The sequence below is a fragment of the Anomaloglossus baeobatrachus genome, chromosome 9 (genome assembly GCF_048569485.1).
Source record: "Anomaloglossus baeobatrachus isolate aAnoBae1 chromosome 9, aAnoBae1.hap1, whole genome shotgun sequence".
Classification (NCBI taxonomy): domain Eukaryota; kingdom Metazoa; phylum Chordata; class Amphibia; order Anura; family Aromobatidae; genus Anomaloglossus; species Anomaloglossus baeobatrachus.
The window spans coordinates 206,087,565-206,109,233 of record NC_134361.1 but is presented as its reverse complement, the minus strand read 5'-3'; the positions used below and the strand labels follow the sequence as shown (position 1 = coordinate 206,109,233).

Here is a 21,669-nt window from a genome sequence, read left to right as displayed (position 1 = left end):
CTCAAAGAAAGCACAGCATGGGATCACAAATTATTCTGTGAGGTAAAACATTTCCCTGTCTGTATTACCTCAAAGAAAGCACAGCATGGGATCACAAATTATTCTGTGAGGTAAAACATTTCCCTGCCTGTTTTTAAAAAATTGTTTTACCTCAAAGAATGACTTATTTGTGATGTTGTGCTTTCTTTGAGGTAATACAGGCAGGGAAATGTTTTACCTCACAGAAAGCATTATTTGTGATTCTGTGATGTAATGTCTGTATACTCGTTTGTGTCCTTCCCGGCCCAGGTGATAATTAATAATTTTATTCATTTATATAGCGCTATTAATTCCACAGCGCTTTACATACATTGGCAACATGTGGTGATGTGGTATGGTCAGACCATGTCCCTGTACGGTCAGACACAGCCATTACACAGTACACAGCAGGGACACATATATAAGATTATCTCAGCACAGGAACATTTTATATAAACACATCCAATTGTGGAACTTATTATTATTCCAATATCTATTGATTAATGTGAACTTTGAAAAAAATACTCTACCTGTATCCTGTATACAGACATTACGGCACAGGATCACAGCTGATTATTTTTGTGAGGTAAAACATTTCCCAGCCTGTGTTTAAAAATGTTTTACTTCACAGAAAGCATTCTTTGAGATTCTGTGCTGTAATGTCTGTATACGTCCATTTACTTTCTCCCCTGCTCAGGAGATGTGGTATGATCAGACCATGTCCCTATACAATCAGACACAGCCATTACACAGCACATAGCAGGACACATATATAAGATTATCTCAGCACAGGAACATTTTATATAAACACATCCAATTGTGGAAATTATTATTATTCCAAGATCTCTTGATTAATGTGAACTTTTAAAAAATACTCTACCTGTATACGGACATTACAGCACAGGATTACAGCTGATTCTTTTTGTGAGGTAAAACATTTTCCTGCCTGTGTTTAAAAATGTTTTACTTCACAGAAAGCATGCTTTGCGATTCTGTGCTATAATGTCTGTATATTCTTATGCATCCTTCCCTGTCCAGGAGATGTGGTATGAGCGGACCATGTTCCTGTACGGTCAGACACGGCCATTACACAGGAACATTTTTTTTAAATCACATCCAATTGTGGAAGTAATTATTATTCCAAGATCTATTGATTAAAGTGAATATTGTTCGTGGAAAAACCCCATTAAGTAAAAAAATTTCTATCTGTATACAGACATTACAGCACAGGATCACAGCTGATTCTTTTTGTGAGGTAAAACATTTCCCTGCCTGTGGTTAAAAAATGTTTTACCTCACAGAAAGCATTATTTGCGATTTTGTGCTGTATTGTCTGTATACTCTTGTGTGTTCTCCCCTGCCTGTCCAGGAGATGTGGTATGATCAGACCATGTCCCTGAATGGTCAGACACGGCCATGGTATACGGTGGTCTACCGACTCTCCCCTGACCGATGATGTTGAGGGACAGAAGGATCCAGAACGTTGGATATTCCACAGCTGACACTTCTGTTTTTCGGAAGATGAGCCACCACCGGAGGAGTCTGGCAGCAGTTATCTCCTAGAGAACATAGGAGCCGAGCGCTCCAGTGTATGGAGGAGTTGGGGGGGGGGGGATCTGTTGGTCGTCCTCTACCATATGGATATTTCATACTTGACAACTCTCCAGGAATCTTTCAAAGACTCACAGACTCCTTAATAAGTTAGCAAAGCTCTTGGGTGCCATTAAATCCTCCCAAAACTTCCAAGAAAGCAGCACTTCCGGAATGATTCTTCCAGGAAGGGGGCGTGAGAACAATGTCCACCTTGTGTTCACCACATGCAATGATCTCCAGAAAGACGAACACAACAAATTCCCACAAAATTAAAATGTATTTTTGTTTATTAAACATTTACCAAATATTACACAAATAACAAAACAACAAAGTAATCCCCCCACACTCACACCCCACAAAACTTTTATTAGTTGAGATGCCTAATAGTGATGAGCTACCATGCTCGGGTGCTCAGTACTCGTAACTAGTGATGAGCGGGCACTACCATGCTCAGGTGCTCGGTACTGGTAACTAGTGATGAGCGGGCACTACCATGCTCAGGTGCTCTGTACTGGTAACTAGTGATGAGGGGGCACTACCATGCTCAGGTGCTCTGTACTGGTAACTAGTGATGAGCGGGCACTACCATGCTCGGGTGCTCAGTACTGGTAACTAGTGATGAGGGGGCACTACCATGCTCGGGTGTTCTGTACTCGTAACTAGTGATGAGTGGGCACTACCATGCTCAGGTGCTCAGTACTGGTAACTAGTGATGAGCGGGCACTACCATGCTCGGGTCCTCGGTACTGGTAACTAGTGATGAGCGGGCACTACCATGCTCGGGTGCTCGGTACTCGTAACTAGTGATGAGTGGGCACTACCATGCTCAGGTGCTCAGTACTGGTAACTAGTGATGAGCGGGCACTACCATGCTCGGGTCCTCGGTACTGGTAACTAGTGATGAGCGGGCACTACCATGCTCGGGTGCTCGGTACTGGTAACTAGTGATGAGCGGGCACTACCATGCTCGGGTGCGCTGTACTCGTAACTAGTGATGAGCGGGCACTACCATGCTCGGGTGCTCGGTACTTGTAACTAGTGATGAGCGGGCACTACCATGCTCGGGTGCTCGGTACTTGTAACTAGTGATGAGCGGGCACTACCATGCTCGGGTGCTCGGTACTGGTAACTAGTGATGAGTGGGCACTACCATGCTCGGGTCCTCGGTACTGGTAACTAGTGATGAGCGGGCACTACCATGCTCGGGTGCTCTGTACTGGTAACTAGTGATGAGCGGGCACTACCATGCTCGGGTGCTCAGTACTGGTAACTAGTGATGAGTGGGCACTACCATGCTCGGGTCCTCGGTACTGGTAACTAGTGATGAGCGGGCACTACCATGCTCGGGTGCTCAGTACTGGTAACTAGTAATGAGGGAGCACTACCATGCTCGGGTGCTCGGAACTGGTAACTAGTGATGAACGGGCACTACCATGCTCGGGTGCTCGGTACTGGTAACTAGTGATGAGTGGGCACTACCATGCTCGGGTGCTCTGTACTGGTAACTAGTGATGAGTGGGCACTACCATGCTCGGGTGCTCTGTACTGGTAACTAGTGATGAGCGGGCACTACCATGCTCGGGTGCTCGGTACTGGTAACTAGTGATGAGTGGGCACTACCATGCTCGGGTGCTCTGTACTGGTAACTAGTGATGAGCGGGCACTACCATGCTCGGGTGCTCAGTACTGGTAACTAGTGATGAGCGGGCACTACCATGCTCGGGTGCTCGGAACTGGTAACTAGTGATGAACGGGCACTCCCATGCTCGGGTGCTCGGTACTGGTAACTAGTGATGAGTGGGCACTACCATGCTCGGGTGCTCTGTACTGGTAACTAGTGATGAGTGGGCACTACCATGCTCGGGTGCTCTGTACTGGTAACTAGTGATGAGTGGGCACTACCATGCTCGGGTGCTCTGTACTGGTAACTAGTGATGAGTGGGCACTACCATGCTCGGGTGCTCGGTACTGGTAACTAGTGATGAGTGGGCACTACCATGCTCGGGTGCTCGGTACTGGTAACTAGTGATGAGTGGGCACTACCATGCTCGGGTGCTCTGTACTGGTAACTAGTGATGAGCGGGCACTACCATGCTCGGGTGCTCAGTACTGGTAACTAGTGATGAGCGGGCACTACCATGCTCGGGTGCTCGGAACTGGTAACTAGTGATGAACGGGCACTACCATGCTCGGGTGCTCGGTACTGGTAACTACGGTAGTGATGAGTGGGCACTACCATGCTCGGGTGCTCGGTACTGGTAACTAGTGATGAGTGGGCACTACCATGCTCGGGTGCTCGGTACTGGTAACTAGTGATGAGCGGGCACTACCATGCTCGTGTGTTCGGAACTGGTAACTAGTGATGAGCGGGCACTACCATGCTCGGGTGCTCGGTACTGGTAACTAGTGATGAGCGGGCACTACCATGCTCGGGTGCCCGGTACTGGTAACTAGTGATGAGTGGGCACTACCATGCTCTGGTGCTCTGTACTCGTAACTAGTGATGAGTGGGCACTACCGTGCTCAGGTGCTCAGTACTGGTAACTAGTGATGAGCGGGCACTACCATGCTCGGGTGCTCGGTACTGGTAACTAGTGATGAGTGGGCACTACCATGCTCAGGTGCTCGGTACTCGTAACTAGTGATGAGCGGGCATTACCATGCTCGGGTGCTCGGTACTGGTAAGTAGTGATGAGTGGGCATTACCATGCTCAGGTGCTCAGTACTGGTAACTAGTGATGAGCGGGCACTACCATGCTCGGGTGCTCGGTACTCGTAACTAGTGATGAGCGGGCACTACCATGCTCGGGTGCTCTGTACTGGTAACTAGTGATGAGCGAGCACTACCATGCTCGGGTGCTCAGTACTCGTAACTAGTGATGAGCGGGCACTACCATGCTCAGGTGCGCTGTACTCGTAACTAGTGATGAGTGGGCACTACCATGCTCGGGTGTTCTGTACTGGTAACTAGTGATGAGCGAGCACTACCATGCTCGGGTGCTCAGTACTCGTAACTAGTGATGAGTGGGCACTACCATGCTCGGGTGTTCTGTACTGGTAACTAGTGATGAGTGGGCACTACCATGCTCGGGTGTTCAGTACTCGTAACTAGTGATGAGCGGGCACTACCATGCTCGGGTGCTCAGTACTGGTAACTAGTGATGAGCGGGCACTACCATGCTCGGGTGCTCAGTACTGGTAACTAGTGATGAGTGGGCACTACCATGCTCGGGTGCTCGGTACTGGTAACTAGTGATGAGTGGGCACTACCATGCTCAGGTGCTCGGTACTCGTAACTAGTGATGAGCGGGCACTACCATGCTCGGGTGCTCAGTACTTGTAACTAGTGATGAGCGGGGGCACTACCATGCTCGGGTGCTCGGTACTGGTAACTAGTGATGAGTGGGCACTACCATGCTCAGGTGCGCTGTACTCGTAACTAGTGATGAGCGGGCACTACCATGCTCGGGTGCTCAGTACTTGTAACTAGTGATGAGCGGGCACTACCATGCTCGGGTGCTCGGTACTCGTAACTAGTGATGAGTGGGCACTACCATGCTCGGGTGCTCTGTACTGGTAACTAGTGATGAGCGGGCACTACCGCTCATCACTTGTTACCGAGGTACCAAGCACCTGAGCATGGTAGTGCTCACTCATCACTAGTTACCAGTATCGAGCACCCGAGCATGGTAGTGCCCGCTCATCACTAGCTATTGCCTTATAAAATAATACAGGGTGAGATTTTTCTGTATAGGAGCTGCGGTATTTCGCATGTGCTCCCAGATGCCATAATTGTCACCTTCCATATGTATTTGTGCAGGATTGTCATCCAGACACTTTGCAGCTACAATCACATTATTCTGCACCATTTCCTCTTTTGCCGTCACCAAGAGACAACATTCCCTCTAATTCAATTAGAGTTGCGAGTAATGAGAACTATTCATTGGCATGACAGCTGAAGTGCCGAGGATAACATCGGAATTAATGAACCATACTCATCGACCTCTCTACAATGGATAGTACTGGTGTGCCATCATGCAGGATGGGAACCACTAATTAAACATTTGGGAAACAAACAAAGGACAATGTTTGCAAGGATCTCTAAGCTGGCCTGAAAGATCCCATAAAAGCCATGAGGGCTGGGTGGGCTAAAGAGGCCGTTTTTTATGGCTAGTCTATCTGGTCGGTAGAGAATTTGTCACACAGTGACTACCGGGGTCCCACCTAGTATAAGGTAACCCCTGGAGAGTATCGCAACACACAGGGTACACTGGGAACACAATACAATGGTAGGTCCTGGGGCTAGGCTCACCTGAGACTGATCCCTGCACTCCCTAACGTCCCTATATGAGTCCTTCCTCCCGTCGCCGATCACATGCCTATGCCCTCACTTTCCCTGAAATTACCCTGGCTAGTGAGAAGGCTGGCGAGAGCACTAGTCTCACCAGTAAAATAATACATGGGTGGCACGGTTGCTCAGTGGTTAGCACTGCAGTCCTGTGGTGGCTCAGTGGTTAGCACTGCTGTCTTGTGGTGGCTCAGTGGTTAGCACTGCAGTCTTGTGGTGGCTCAGTGGTTAGCATTGCAGTCTTGCAGCACTGGGGTCTTGGGTTCAAATCCTACAAAGGACAACATCTGCGAGGAGTTTGTATGTTCTCCCGTGTTAGCGTGGGTTTCCTCCGGGTTCTCCGGTTTCCTCCAACACTCCAAACACATACTGCTAGGGAATTTAGATTGTGAGCCCCAATGGGGACAGTGTTGCTTATGTATGTATACCCTGTGGAATTAATGGCGTTATATAAGTGAATAAATATTATTATTCTTATCAAACAATACAAGGTGAAGGAGACAGACAGGAGGAAAATAGACACAAAAAAAGAAAAAACACTCCAATTTTCCTCTAATACAGCTAAACACCACAGCTGCAATTGTCACAACTTCTCAGCTTCTTCCAGAGACTGGCTCCTTCCAAAGTGGTCAGCATAAGAATGATCAGATTCTATAACCGGCATCAGATGGTAAGACATGTGACTATTTATAGGGAAAGGGAGTGTTCACAAAAGAGCTGCACCTGAGATTAAGGCTCCAAAGGATAACAAGATAGAAAAGAGTCCTTCACCCCTACAGCACCAAAAGAAAGCTTCTGTCTGTGTGCTACATGGAATCCCTGATGTATGTGTGTTATGCATAGAAGATATTATAGTAGCCAGTCGCCACCCACATGCTCAGAGACAACTGAACATTAGCAATAAGGTGGTATAATGGCCAAAATTCTATGGAGTAGGGAGGGGCAGAGTGACAGAGAGAGGCATAGATACAAAGACTGCTACTACTGCTTTCTAGTAGTTTTTTCTCACCTCAATTCTGGATTCACAACTACACTGCTCAGTACAGCTGTATAATGAAAACTGTTCCTCTGCTGCTTTTGTTTCTCAGCTACATCAGGGGTGCAGAAGTCTCTCATGTCTGTGTACTGTGTATGGATCACATCTCCACCCACTAGCTCAGAGACAGCTGAAAACTAAAGCCTGCAGAGAGGCAAACTGGTGAAAAATTCAGGATACAAGTGTCACGAGTGTGTTATGGCCTGAGGTGATCTCAGTGGGATCTGGGATCAGAATATTACAGTGTATTGTTGATCGCAGATCCGCTTAAGTGCCCACTCGCCATTTACCCAGATTGGAGCGTATTGAATTCCATCCTGTACTGAAGGAGTTAAGGTACATTTCTATCCTGCAGTGATCTAACAGGTAGCTCAAACATCAGCTGTAGTCACCCCCTTCTTCTATAAATATCGGCTCCTCACTGATCCCTGTGCCGGCTATAGCTCATACCTATGTTGTCCACTTTGAAGGAGCCAGTCTCTGGAGAAGCTGAGGTGCCGCTTCTGTTGCAGCTGAGAAGTTCCAGTTGTAACTTCAGCTGCAGCCACTCCCTTCTACTATAAATATCTTCTCCTCACTCCTCTGTATGCTGGCTATAGCTTATATCTATACTGTCCACTTTAAAGGAGCCAGTCTTTGGAGAAGCTGAGGTGTTGCTTCCGTTGCAGCAGAGAAGTTCCAGTTGTAACTTCAACTGCAGTCACTCCTTTCTACTATAAATATCCACTTGTCAGTCCTCCCTATGCTGGCTATAGCTCATACCTATGCGGTCCACTTTGAAGGAGCCTGTCTCTGGAGAAGCTGAGGTGTTGCTTCTGTTGCAGCTGAGAAGTATCCTGCTGGAAAAGCCATGGAGTGGTATTTGTTGTGACTTTCCCAGTCTGTTTGTCTTACCTTCATAGTGTTGTCTTATTTCAGTGGCGTCACGCTGGCCTTCACTAGTCAGGGTGAGTTCAGGGCCAGTGAGGGGTTAGGCACAAGACGGCACACGGTGGAAGGACCCGTACAAGGACGTTAGGGAGTATTAGGAGGTAACCCCGCTCCCCAGCACCAGGGCCTTCGATCATGGCTCTCACTAGTCAGAGTGAGTTTAGGGCCAGCAAGGACCTAGGCATGTGACGATGCACGGGGGAAGGATCCATATAGGAACATTAGGGAGTATTAGGAGGTAACCCCGCTCCCCAGCACCAGGGCCTTCCATTATGGCTTTCACTAGTCAAGGTGAGTTCAGGGCCAGCAAGGACCTAGGCACGTGACGGCGCACGAATGAAGGACCCATATAGGAACATTAGGGAGTATTAGGAGGTAATCCTGCTCCCCAGCACCAGGGCCTTCGATCATGGCTTTCACTAGTCAGGGTGAGTTCAGGGCCAGCAAGGACCTAGGTACGTGACGGTGCAAGGGGGAAGGAACTGTTTAGGAACGTTAGGAAGTAATAGGAGGTAACCCCGCTCCCCAGCACCAAGACCTTCTATTATGGCTTTCACTAGTCAGGGTGAGTTCAGGGCAAGCGAGGTCCTAGGCACGTGACGGCGCATGGGGGAATGGACCCGTATAGGAACGTTAGGGAGTATTAGAAGGTAACCCCACTTTCCAGCACCAGGGCCTTATAATATGGCTTTCACTAGTCAAGGTGAGTTCAGGGCAAGCGAGGTCCTAGGCATGTGACGGCACACTGGGCAAGGACCCGTATAGAAACGTTGAGGAGTATGAGGAGGTAACCCCGCTCCCCAGCACCAGGGCCCTCGATCATGGCTTTCACTAGTCAGGGTGAGTTCAGGGCCAGCGAGGACCTAGGCACGTGACGGCGCACGGAGTAAGGACCCATATAGGAATGTTAGGGAATATTAGGAGGTAACCTCACTCCCCAGCACCAGGGCCTTCCATTATGGCTTTCACTAGTCAGGGTTAGTTTAGGGTCACAGCACATGGGGGAAAGATCCATATAGGAACGTTAGGGAATATTAGGAGGTCACCCTGCTCCCCAGCAACAGGGCTTTCTATTATGGCTTTCACTAGTCAGGTTGAGTTCAGGGCCAGCGAGGTCCTAGGCACGTGATGGCGCATGGGTGAAGGACCCTTTATAGGAACGTTAGGGAGTATTAGGAGGTGACCCCGCTCCCGAGCAACAGGACCTTCCATTACGGCTTTCACTAGTCAGGGTGAGTTCAGGACCAGCGAGACCTAGGTACGTGTCGGTGCATGGAGGAAGGACCTGTATAGGAATGTTAGGGAGTATTAGGAGGTAATCCTACTCCCCAGCACCAGGGCCTTCCACTATGGCTTTCACTAGTTAGGGTATTTCTGGGCCAGCGAGGACCTAGGCACGTGACGGACACTGAGGAAGGACCCGTATAGGAACATTAGGGAGTATTAGGAGGTAACCCCGCTCCTCAGCACCAAGGTCTTCCATTATGGCTTTCACTAGTCAGGGTGAGTTCAGGGCCAGCGAGGACCTAGGCACGTGATGGCGCATGGGGGAAGGACCCATATAGGAAAGTTAGGAAGTATTAGGAGGTAACCCCGCTCCCCAGCACCAGGGCCTTCCATTATGGCTTTCACTAGTTAGGGTGAGTTCAGGGCCAGCGAGAACCTAGGCACCTGATGGCGCATGGGTGAAGGACCCATATAGGAAAGTTACTAGGAAAGTTAGGGAGTATTAGGAGGTGACCCCGCACCCCAGCACCAGGGCCTTCCATTACGGTCATCACTAGTCAGGGTGACTTCAGGTTCAGCGAGGACCTAGGCACGTGATGGCACATAGGGGAAGGACCCGTATAGGCACGTTAAGGAGTATTAAGCACCAAGGCCTTACATTATGGCTTTCACTAGTCAGGGTGAGTTCAGGGCCAGCGAGAACCTAGGCACATGACGGCGCATGGGGGAAGGACCCATATAGGAACGTTAGGGAGTATTAGGAGGTAACCCCGCTCCCCAGCAACAGGGCCTTCCGTTATATTGCTACCCTCTGTCTTGCGTCACTTGCCAGGAGTCCTCTCGTACCTGCGGTCACATCCTGACAACAAGTCATAGAGCGGCCATAAATAGCACCATGCACACACACAACAGCCTTTCTTGAAATTACAGGTTGCCTTCAGACCCTTGACTTTTTTGCCCATGGTCAGTAGGTTGCCGGCACGCCTCCTCCAGAGGACTATCCATATTTATTTGTCGGGAAAGTTTTCATTACGGCTTAAACAGTACTATTTTATGTTCCACAGGAACAAATGTCTAAAAATACTATAAAAAAAGAGTTTTAGAGACTTCAGAAGAAGATATATGTGGACGATGGTGGTTTGGACGGGTCACCTAGTGAAGAGGTTGTAACCACTAATCTCCTGAATGGTAGCCGGGGCAGTTGTCAAATCTGACCCAGCAGTAGATGGGTAAATATATCTTTTAGCCTCCTACCTTCTCGCTCTGACTTTGATGTCCCGAGCTGCATTCGACTTCATTTTAAAGAGCTATTGACACACTTCAGTAACTGGGCTGAGCTTCAAAATATTTTGGTTTCATTTAGCGCAAAGGGGGGAAGGTTTCGGAAGAAGTTGGCCTGTCTCCAATTAAGCGTCCCGAGCCTAACTCATCTGGACAATCATGGCTTGTAAAGGAATGAATGCATCTTTTATAGACCTTAACACCCAAAAGAAAAAATGCTCGAGGTTTAAAAGTGCAAAAGGAAAGTCCATCCGTACGGAGTAAATTCAAAAGAGCAGCGTCTTCCCAGTGATGCTCCTCAGATGTGTCACCGGCAACTTTATGGTGTCAGCGATGGGGAACGTATCGAGAAGCTACTTTCTACTGATGGTCCTCAGCTTCCTTGTGACCTTCACTGACCAGAGGAGACTTGCAAGTCCCTACCGAGAGGTAAGTCACCCCGGCACTCCTTGGTGTAGTGTGTTATCTTTCACTGGGTCAGAAAAATATGTCCTAAATTTCTGTTTTTCACAATTTTTCTCATTTTTTGGGGGGGCTTCTGCCTCAAATGAAATTCAGAATTTTTGTGGCAATTTATGGGGGTATTTATTCTTAAAAAAATTGTTGAAGACAAACTTTTGAAAAACTTTTTGATATGTTACAGCTTCTATTTAGTGGAAATGATCAGTGGGGTCTGGGTCCTGAGACCCCCACTGATTACTCAAATTAATGGGAAGAAGTTTTCCGTTTGGGCTCAGACCCCCCACTGATCACTCAATGGGAAGAACTTTTCAGTTTGGGCTGAGACCCCCACTGATCACTCATTGGGAAGAACTTTTCAGTTTGGGCTGAGACCCCCACTGATCACTCAAAGCAGTGGGAAGAACTTATCCGTTTGAGCTGAGACCCCCACTGATTACTCAATGGGAAGAACTTTTCAGTTTGGGCTGAGACCCCCACTGATCACTCAATGGGAAGAACTTTTCAGTTTGGGCTGAGACCCTCACTGATCACTCATTGGGATGAACTTTTCAGTTTGGGCTGAGACCCTCACTGATCACTCAATGGGAAGAACTTTTGAGTTTGGGTTGAGACCCCCACTGATCACTCAATGGGAATGACTTTTCAGTTTATGCTGAGACCCTCACTGATCACTCAATGGGAAGAACTTTTCAATTTGGGCTGAGACCCCCACTGATTACTCAATGGGAAGAACTTTTGAGTTTGGGTTGAGACCCCCACTGATCACTCAATGGGAATGACTTTTCAGTTTAGGCTGAGACCCTCACTGATCACTCATTGGGAAGAAATTTTCAGTTTGGGCTGAGACCCCCACTGATCACTCAAATCAAGGGGAAGAACTTTTCACTTTGGGCTGAGACCCCCACTGATCACTCATTGGGAAGAACTTTTCAGTTTGGGCTAAGACCCCCACTGATCACTCAAAGCAATGGGAGGAACTTATCCGTTTGGGCTAAAACCCCCACTGATCACTCAATGAGAAGAACTTTTCAGTTTGGGCTGAGACCCCCACTGATCACTCAATGGGAACAACCTTTCAGCTTCCCCATAGTGTGAGGGGTGTATGAGCTTAGTAATCACTGTTCCGTGTGGGCTGAAAATTAAGCTGAGTATTTCTACCCCTTGGTTTTAGAGATCTATAGGGGGTCTGAACCCTCACCATAACATATAAAAAAATGTTTAAAAGTTTAGTTACCAGTTAATAATAGACATATTTGTAATATCTTAAAGGGGCTGTCCAGTGAAACGATTGCTGGTGGTCCGATTGCATAGAGCTGCACTGATTGGCAGAATGGGGCACCAGTGCAACTGCTGGATCGCAGCTCTGTTCTCGTTTCTTTGGGACTTCATTCTAAAAAGTGTCCGACCGATACATGGGGTCCTAGCTGCCCATTATTTTTGGCCATCTTTGAAAGGGTTGCTTTAACCAGTGCAACTGCTGGATTGCTGCACCGTTCTCGTTCTTTGGAATTTCTGAAAGTGTACGACCGATAGATGGGGGTCCCAGCTATCTGTTATTTTTGGCCATCTTTGAATGGGTTGCTTTAACCAGTGCAACTGCTCGATCGCAGCTCCGTTCTCGTTCTTTGGGACTCTATTCTAAAAATGTCCGACTGATAGATGGAGGTCCCAGCTACCCATTATTTTTGGCCATCTTTGAAAGGGTTGCTCTACACCAGTGCAACTGCTGGATCGCAGCTCCATTCTCGTTCTTTGGGACTTTATTCTAAAAATGTCAAACCAATAGATGGGGGTCCCAGCTGCCCATTATTTTTGACCATCTTTGAAAGGGTTACTCTACACCAGTGCAACTGCTGGATCGCAGCCCCGTTCCCGTTCTTTGGGACTTCTAAAAGTATACGACCGATAGATGGGGGTCCCATATGTCCATTATTTTTGGCCATCTTTGAAAGGGTTGCTTTAACCAGTGCAACTGCTCGATCGCAGCTCCGTTCTCGTTCTTTGGGACTCTATTCTAAAAATGTCCGACTGATAGATGGAGGTCCCAGCTGCCCATTATTTTTGGCCATCTTTGAAAGGGTTGCTCTACACCAGTGCAACTGCTGGATCGCAGCTCCGTTCTCGTTCTTTGGGACTTCATTCTAAAAAATGTCCGACCGATACATGGGGGTCCTAGGTGCCCATTATTTTTGGCCATCTTTGAAAGGGTTGCTTTAACCAGTGCAACTGCTGGATTGCTGCACCGTTCTTGTTCTTTGGAATTTCTGAAAGTGTACGACCGATAGATGGGGGTCCCAGATGTCCATTATTTTTGGCCATCTTTGAAAGGGTTGCTTTAACCAGTGCAACTGCTCGATCACAGCTCCGTTCTCGTTCTTTGGGACTCTATTCTAAAAATGTCCGACTGATAGATGGAGGTCCCAGCTGCCCATTATTTTTGGCCATCTTTGAAAGGGTTGCTCTACACCAGTGCAACTGCTGGATCGCAGCTCCGTTCTCGTTCTTTGGGACTTTATTCTAAAAGTGACCCACCGATAGATGGGGTCCCAGCTGCCCGGTATTTTCGGCCATCTTTGAAAGGTTTTGAAACATTTTTTTACATTTACCTTCCAGATTATATTGAGCTGTCACCCCCATCTCAGCCTCTTTTTCCAGTAGTCAGAATGCCGAGGGGCTTCGTTTCTTGATCTGGATGACCCCACGTTACACAGTCAGACCAATTATTTTCAAGATCAATGGAGGTTTGAACCCTCACAATAAGAAATAAAAAAAAGTTTTGTTCCCGTTAATATTAGACTTATGTATAATATCTTAAAGGGGCCTGTCCAGTGAAACGATCACTGGTGGTCCGATCACATAGAGCTGCACTGATTGGCAGAATGGGGAACCAGTGCAACTGCTGGATCGCTGCTCCGTTCTCGATCTTTGGGACCTCATTCTAAAAGTGTACGATCGATAGATGGGGGTCCCAGCTGCCCGATATTTGTGGACATCTTGAAAGGGTTGTGTAATATCTTAAAAGGGCTGTCCAGTGAAACGATCGCCGATAGTCCGATCGCATAAAGCTGCTCTGATTGGCAGAAGGGGGCACCAGTGCAACTGCTGTATTGCAGCTCTGTTCTCGTTATTTGGGACTGAATGAGCATGTGCACTTCATTCTAAAAGTGTCCGACCAATAGATGGGGGTCCCAATTTTTTTCCAATTACCTTACAGTTTATATTGAGCTGTCACCCCATATGGGCCTCTTTTTCTAGCAGTCAGGATGCCGATGGTCTTCATTTCTTGATCTGGGTGACCCCACGTTACACAATCAGACCATTAATTTTAAATAGGAACAGTGCAATGCTTCATTTCACCTGGAAACAGCGGTATGGGTCTCTTAGCCACAAATCTTACTCCAGTCACTGACTGGAGTAAGGTTGGTGACATAATGAACGCCGCCTCTTTAATTTCACCATGCCCATGTCCCACCCCCGAGGTGCTCACTTTGTTAAATTTGGGTATAAATGGCATCAAAACGCTAAAAGCCTCGACTTTTCAAATCTTTTTACCCTTCAATTCTGACATAAAAGCTTTGATGCATCTAGACCTATGATTTAATTTACAATATTATATTTTGGGGTATTAAAAAAGTATGAAAACTTGGGTTAGTAAAAAAAAATTTTAAACCGTGAATAAAAGATCCAGTTTTTCTAGATGATTTGGACTTTATAAGTGAAGCTTCTTACGCCTCTATCTCTTGAGTATTGCAAACAATTTCCTGGCACATTCCCAAGCATCGCAACCTTCTTGTGTTTACCGGTAACAGCTCCTGATACGACCCCAAGGGGCTTATCTTATAAATAATGGAAATAGACGAGTTTCTGGCTTGTATTTGTTTTGGTTGGGTATTGACTACGACAAAACGTAAGAATATTTATAAGGCAAGGCGGCTGTCACTGTGTCCGCGTAATTAGCAGCGTGAAATTATGGGATTTGCAGAAAAGCTAATGGAATATTGATATTATTGAGTGAAAATTTTACACAATTTTTTTTATTTTCGCATATAGAGAGTCAAGCGTCAGATCCGAGCAACCAAGACTGAGGTAAGAAATCGAAAGATGAAAACCACATCAATAGATGGATAAACTCATATCAAGGATCTTGTAAGATCCCATGTAAAAGGATATCATGTCTTACAAGGCTCTGAGACCTCTAAGACACTTTTCGAAATTCCCCGATCCTTAACTTGGTACCTATTTCAGGAATGGCATACACAAAGTATTGAAATACAGAGCTTACATATAAGCGCTAAGGCACAGAACTGTGTAGTTACACGCTTGGTGGTTGCACATCAGAGTTGAAGCATAGAGCTTGGTGGTTGCACATCAGAGTTGAGGCATAGAGCTTGGTGGTTACACATCAGAGTTGAAGCATAGAGCTTGGTGGTTACACATCAGAGTTGAAGCATAGAGCTTGGTGGTTACACATCAGAGTTGAAGCATAGAGCTTGGTGGTTACACATCAGAGTTGAGGCATAGAGCTTGGTGGTTACACATCAGAGTTGAGGCATAGAGCTTGGTGGTTACACATCAGAGTTGAAGCATAGAGCTTGGTGGTTACACATCAGAGTTGAAGCATAGAGCTTGGAGGTTACACATCAGAGTTGAGGCATAGAGCTTGGTGGTTACACATCAGAGTTGAAGCATAGAGCTTGGTGGTTACACATCAGAGTTGAAGCATAGAGCTTGGTGGTTACACATCAGAGTTGAGGCATAGAGCTTGGTGGTTACACATCAGAGTTGAGGCATAGAGCTTGGTGGTTACACATCAGAGTTAAGGCGCAACGCTTGGTAATTGCACATCAGATTTGTGGTATACAACTTGAAAGTTATAGATTATAGTTGATGCAAATAGTAGGAAATAATCTTGGCAAATTCACTCTGTATCGATGGTTATACATCAGAGTAGTTAAGGAACAAAGCTTTGTGGTTATACATCAAAGTTAAGGCACATAATTTGTGGTTGCACATTAGAGTTGAAGCACAGAACTTGGTAGTTACACATCATAATTAAAAAATAGCTTGGTGGTTACACATCAGAGAAATTAAAACACAAAGCTTGGTGGTTACATATCTGAGTTGAGGCACAGAGCTTGGTGGTTACACATCAGAGTTGAAGCATAGAGCTTGGAGGTTACATATCAGAGTTGAGGCATAGAGCTTGGAGGTTACACATCAGAGTTGAGGCATAGAGCTTGGTGGTTACACATCAGAGTTGAAGCATAGAGCTTGGAGGTTACACATCAGAGTTGAGGCATAGAGCTTGGTGGTTACACATCAGAGTTGAAGCATAGAGCTTGGTGGTTACACATCAGAGTTGAAGCATAGAGCTTGGTGGTTACACATCAGAGTTGAGGCATAGAGCTTGGTGGTTACACATCAGAGTTGAGGCATAGAGCTTGGAGGTTACACATCAGAGTTGAAGCATAGAGCTTGGAGGTTACACATCAGAGTTGAAGCATAGAGCTTGGAGGTTACACATCAGAGTTGAAGCATAGAGCTTGGTGGTTACACATCAGAGTTGAGGCATAGAGCTTGGAGGTTACACATCAGAGTTGAGGCATAGAGCTTGGTGGTTACACATCAGAGTTGAAGCATAGAGCTTGGTGGTTACACATCAGAGTTGAGGCATAGAGCTTGGTGGTTACACATCAGAGTTGAAGCATAGAGCTTGGTGGTTACACATCAGAGTTGAAGCATAGAGCTTGGTGGTTACACATCAGAGTTGAGGCATAATGCTTGGTGGTTACACATCAGAGTTGAAGCATAAAGCTTGGTGGTTACACATCAGAGTTGAAGCATAGAGCTTGGTGGTTGCACATCAGAGTTGAGGCATAGCGCTTGGTCTTTACACATCAGAGTTGAGGCATAGAGCTTGGTGGTTACACATCAGAGTTGAAGCATAGAGCTTGGTGGTTACACATCAGAGTTGAAGCATAGAGCTTGGTGGTTACACATCAGAGTTGAAGCATAGAGCTTGGTGGTTACACATCAGAGTTGAGGCATAGAGCTTGGTGGTTACACATCAGAGTTGAAGCATAGAGCTTGGTGGTTACACATCAGAGTTGAAGCATAGAGCTTGGAGGTTACACATCAGAGTTGAAGCATAGAGCTTGGTGGTTACACATCAGAGTTGAGGCATAGAGCTTGGAGGTTACACATCAGAGTTGAGGCATAGAGCTTGGTGGTTACACATCAGAGTTGAAGCATAGAGCTTGGTGGTTACACATCAGAGTTGAGGCATAGAGCTTGGTGGTTACACATCAGAGTTGAAGCATAGAGCTTGGTGGTTACACATCAGAGTTGAGGCATAGAGCTTGGTGGTTACACATCAGAGTTGAAGCATAGAGCTTGGTGGTTACACATCAGAGTTGAAGCATAGAGCTTGGTGGCTACACATCAGAGTTGAAGCATAGAGCTTGGTGGTTACACATCAGAGTTGAGGCATAGAGCTTGGTGGTTACACATCAGAGTTAAGGCGCAACACTTGGTAATTGCACATCAGATTTGTGGTATACAACTTGAAAGTTATAGATTATAGTTGATGCAAATAGTAGGAAATAATCTTGGCAAATTCACTCTGTATCGATGGTTATACATCAGAGTAGTTAAGGAACAAAGCTTTGTGGTTATACATCAAAGTTAAGGCACATAATTTGTGGTTGCACATTAGAGTTGAAGCACAGAACTTGGTAGTTACACATCATAATTAAAAAATAGCTTGGTGGTTACACATCAGAGAAATTAAAACACAAAGCTTGGTGGTTACATATCTGAGTTGAGGCAAAGAGCTTGGTGGTTACACATCAGAGTTGAGGCATAGAGCTTGGTGGTTACATATCAGAGTTGAAGCATAGAGCTTGGTGGTTACACATCAGAGTTGAAGCATAGAGCTTGGTGGTTACACATCAGAGTTGAAGCATAGAGCTTGGAGGTTACACATCAGAGTTGAGGCATAGAGCTTGGTGGTTACACATCAGAGTTGAAGCATAGAGCTTGGTGGTTACACATCAGAGTTGAAGCATAGAGCTTGGTGGTTACACATCAGAGTTGAAGCATAGAGCTTGGAGGTTACACATCAGAGTTGAAGCATAGAGCTTGGAGGTTACACATCAGAGTTGAAGCATAGAGCTTGGTGGTTACACATCAGAGTTGAGGCATAGAGCTTGGAGGTTACACATCAGAGTTGAGGCATAGAGCTTGGTGGTTACACATCAGAGTTGAAGCATAGAGCTTGGTGGTTACACATCAGAGTTGAGGCATAGAGCTTGGTGGTTACACATCAGAGTTGAAGCATAGAGCTTGGTGGTTACACATTAGAGTTGAAGCATAGAGCTTGGAGGTTACACATCAGAGTTGAAGCATAGAGCTTGGTGGTTACACATCAGAGTTGAGGCATAGAGCTTGGTGGTTACACATCAGAGTTGAAGCATAGAGCTTGGAGGTTACACATCAGAGTTGAAGCATAGAGCTTGGTGGTTACACATCAGAGTTGAAGCATAGAGCTTGGTGGTTACACATCAGAGTTGAAGCATAGAGCTTGGTGGTTACACGTCACAGTTGAGGCATAGAGCTTGGTGGTTACACATCAGAGTTGAAGCATAGAGCTTGGAGGTTACACATCAGAGTTGAAGCATAGAGCTTGGTGGTTACACATCAGAGTTGAAGCATAGAGCTTGGTGGTAAAACGTCACAGTTGAGGCATAGAGCTTGGTGGTTACACGTCAGAGTTTTTGCACACAGTTTGATAGCTCCACATTATAGTTGAAGCACCGAATTTGGTGCTTATTATTTAATAGTGTCTTGGCACAGTTGATAATGTAGTTAAGCAGGTAGGCTCTTCACTGACCCAGCCATCTTGTGTCCCCGCCACACATGTATCATCGAGCATGCAGTGAACATGGGCACTCATTTTGGAGGTGAAGTGGCCTGCCATAATATCTTGGCTTTTATGCTTTCACTTTTCCTGCATGCATCTTGAAGTTATATAATTTTTCCTCCGATACGTCTTGTTCCCTGAGATGGAGGGATATAAACCATTCCTATGGGGGATAGAGAGGCAGTCTGCTGTATATCAGTGACAACATCTGCAGGTCAACTACTGGCCACCCTAAAGTCTCATGCCCTGCAGGTTACTCTGTGGAGCTGCTAAAATCCCTGGCACTTACCCGGTATTGCAATTTGTTGAGTTTAAAGGCGTCGTCAGTTGACAGACCGTATGTCACACGAAGATGTTCACAAACTTGCCCGACTCATGGCTGTGTCAGGTTCTGTTCAGATTACAGATGTGCCTAAGAAATTCTCTGGTGCCTGGGATCAACGCAGGCAGACTCGGGTGTCGACCTGCTGCATGCTGATTCATATTCAGGCTAGCATGCGTTAATCTCTGCCAGTCTGCTTGTTAGTCTCCTTTGGTCACATGTTGTGGGGAAGCCAATCACATCTGTTCCTCTCCTATTTATGCTGGCTGAATCCTTCCACCTATGCCAGCTATAGTTCATCTTAGTTAGTCTGGTGAAGTGTGGTGTTCCAGATTATCTGGTGGAAGTAATGCTTATTGCTTTAGTTTACTGCTATTGTCTTTTGTAGCTACTTTCCTGCTTTTGTTTTCCTCCTATCTAATTGTGTGTGTGTGTGTGTGTGTGTGTGTGTGTGTGTGTGTGTGCAGTGTGTCAAAGTTTTAGTTTTCCCTTGTCTGTCTTTATCTGTGGTTAACATCACACTCCTGTCCTGTCCTGTCCTGGGTGAGGGGGGTATCAGATTAGATATGGTCAGAAGCAAACCAGGAACAGGACTCAGGCATCTCCACCATTAGGAGTATCCCTGAGGTTAGGGATTACATAGGGCCCCCTACCTAGCGTGAGGGACAGCTTAGGGGCCCCTATCCCTCGTTATCCAACAGTCACATCGTGACAACATATTTTATTTTTATGACCTGACATCTAGGCCCAACTTTGGGACTTCTGGCCACCGTGAGAACAAGACACATCAAACTCCCCAAAATAAGGGGTCGTCAACTCTTTATTTTAGCATAACAATCTTTTAACGGAGTTTTTGAAGCCCGGTGAGGGATAACATGAGCGTTTATACTACAGAATCACTTGTGGAATAGGTATAGGACCTTTGGAGACACAAGACCCAAACCCTTGTCTTTAGGAGTCGTCAACCATCAGAGGTGGAGTAACTATTTGGACAGGAGGGGCCCTCAACTCCTTACAAAACGTTTGCGCAAGGTTTACAAGGTAGGGGGTTCTGACTTTTGCTTTTCCTGTATGTTTATGATGAATACAACCTTTCTCACAAACCAGGAAAGAATTTCTAATCGGCTTTGATTAAAGGGATGACGTCAGGGTGGAAATATTTTTTTTTCTTAAGCGTCTCAGCATGAATCTTAATGGATTCAATGGATATCACTGCTGTTTTTATTTTTTGCCATCTTGTATATATATACAGTATATACGGCACGGACTTTCAATCTGATTAAATAATACCTCTTGCAAAGATCTGTGCAGCCCTTCAGCTTTGGAGAAACATTTTAGGAATGTGAGGTGGACAGGATGTTTACCCTGTGGTCCTCGCCTGCTGGGGAAAGGTATAAAAGTCCCCATCATCGACATTAAAGTTTCCACTGTCTCAGTTTTTCAGAATTACCCTTTTGTGTCACAATGTGACTCCATGATAGCGAGCGATAGGGGTCTTCTATACTGTCCCTCACGCAAGGGGACCGTAGGCTATCCCTAACCTCCAGATTACTCCTGAAGGTGGAGATGCCGGAGTCCTGTGCCTTACTATTCACCTGACCAGATCTAATCTGTTACCCCTCAGGGAAGGAAGGATCAGGAGTGTGATGGAAACACAGATTAAGACAGTCAGAGGAAAACCAAAACTTAGACACACTGCAAATTCACAGTAAGAGACTAAGGAGAAAAGCAAGAACAGGAAGGCATCAACAATATCCCTAACCTCCAGATTACTCCTAAAGGGGGAGATGCCGGAGTCCTGTGTCTTACTATTCACCTGACCAGATCTAATCTGTTACCCCCCCAGGGAAGGAAGGAGCAGGAGTGTGATGGAAACACAGGTTAAGACAGTCAGAGGAAAACCAAAACTTAGACACACTGCAAATTCACAGTAAGAGACTAAGGAGAAAAGCAAGAACAGGAAGGCATCAACAATATCCCTAACCTCCAGATTACTCCTAAAGGGGGAGATGCCGGAGTCCTGTGTCTTACTATTCACCTGACCAGATCTAATCTGTTACCCCCCAGGGAGGGAAGGAGCAGGAGTGTGATGGAAACATAGATTAACGCAGTCAGAGGAAAACCAAAACTTAGACACACTGCAAATTCACAGTAAGAGACTAAGGAGAAAAGCAAGAGCAGGAAGGCATCAACAAAAAGACAAGAAGGCACAATCAAAGGAAGAAAAAATTCTGGCACTACTTACATGCGCTATTTTCTGTGCAACATACAATGGCCTTTCCAAAACACTGATTCATAGGATTCCGGTGGTGCACTGCTTCTAAGTAGCGATAATGAAAATCTCACAAGAAAAAAAAGTGGTGGCATGTCACCTTCCTTTAAAACATTCATCTTCTTTATTCATGGTTCTTAAAATACAAAAAAGCAGGGGAGACGCTAGGAGCGTGTGGACGACAGCTGTTTCGTGTTACATAGGTTACACCTCAACAGGTCCCTCCTATCACCAGACAAGAAGGGTTAACACCACAACT

General features: G+C 46.2%; 1 protein-coding gene across 1 annotated transcript in view; it reads left to right on the top strand.

Moving 5' to 3' along the window:
* Positions 1–10,515: 10,515 nt before the first annotated feature.
* The window catches only part of ITIH6 (inter-alpha-trypsin inhibitor heavy chain family member 6), a 63,385-nt gene continuing 52,231 nt past the window's right edge, over positions 10,516–21,669 (top strand). The window contains exons 1-2 of the mRNA XM_075324315.1: positions 10,516–10,862; positions 14,946–14,981. Coding sequence (XP_075180430.1) covers positions 10,725–10,862; positions 14,946–14,981 — 174 coding nt within the window. The 5' untranslated portion in view covers positions 10,516–10,724. The remainder of the gene's footprint in view (positions 10,863–14,945; positions 14,982–21,669) is intronic.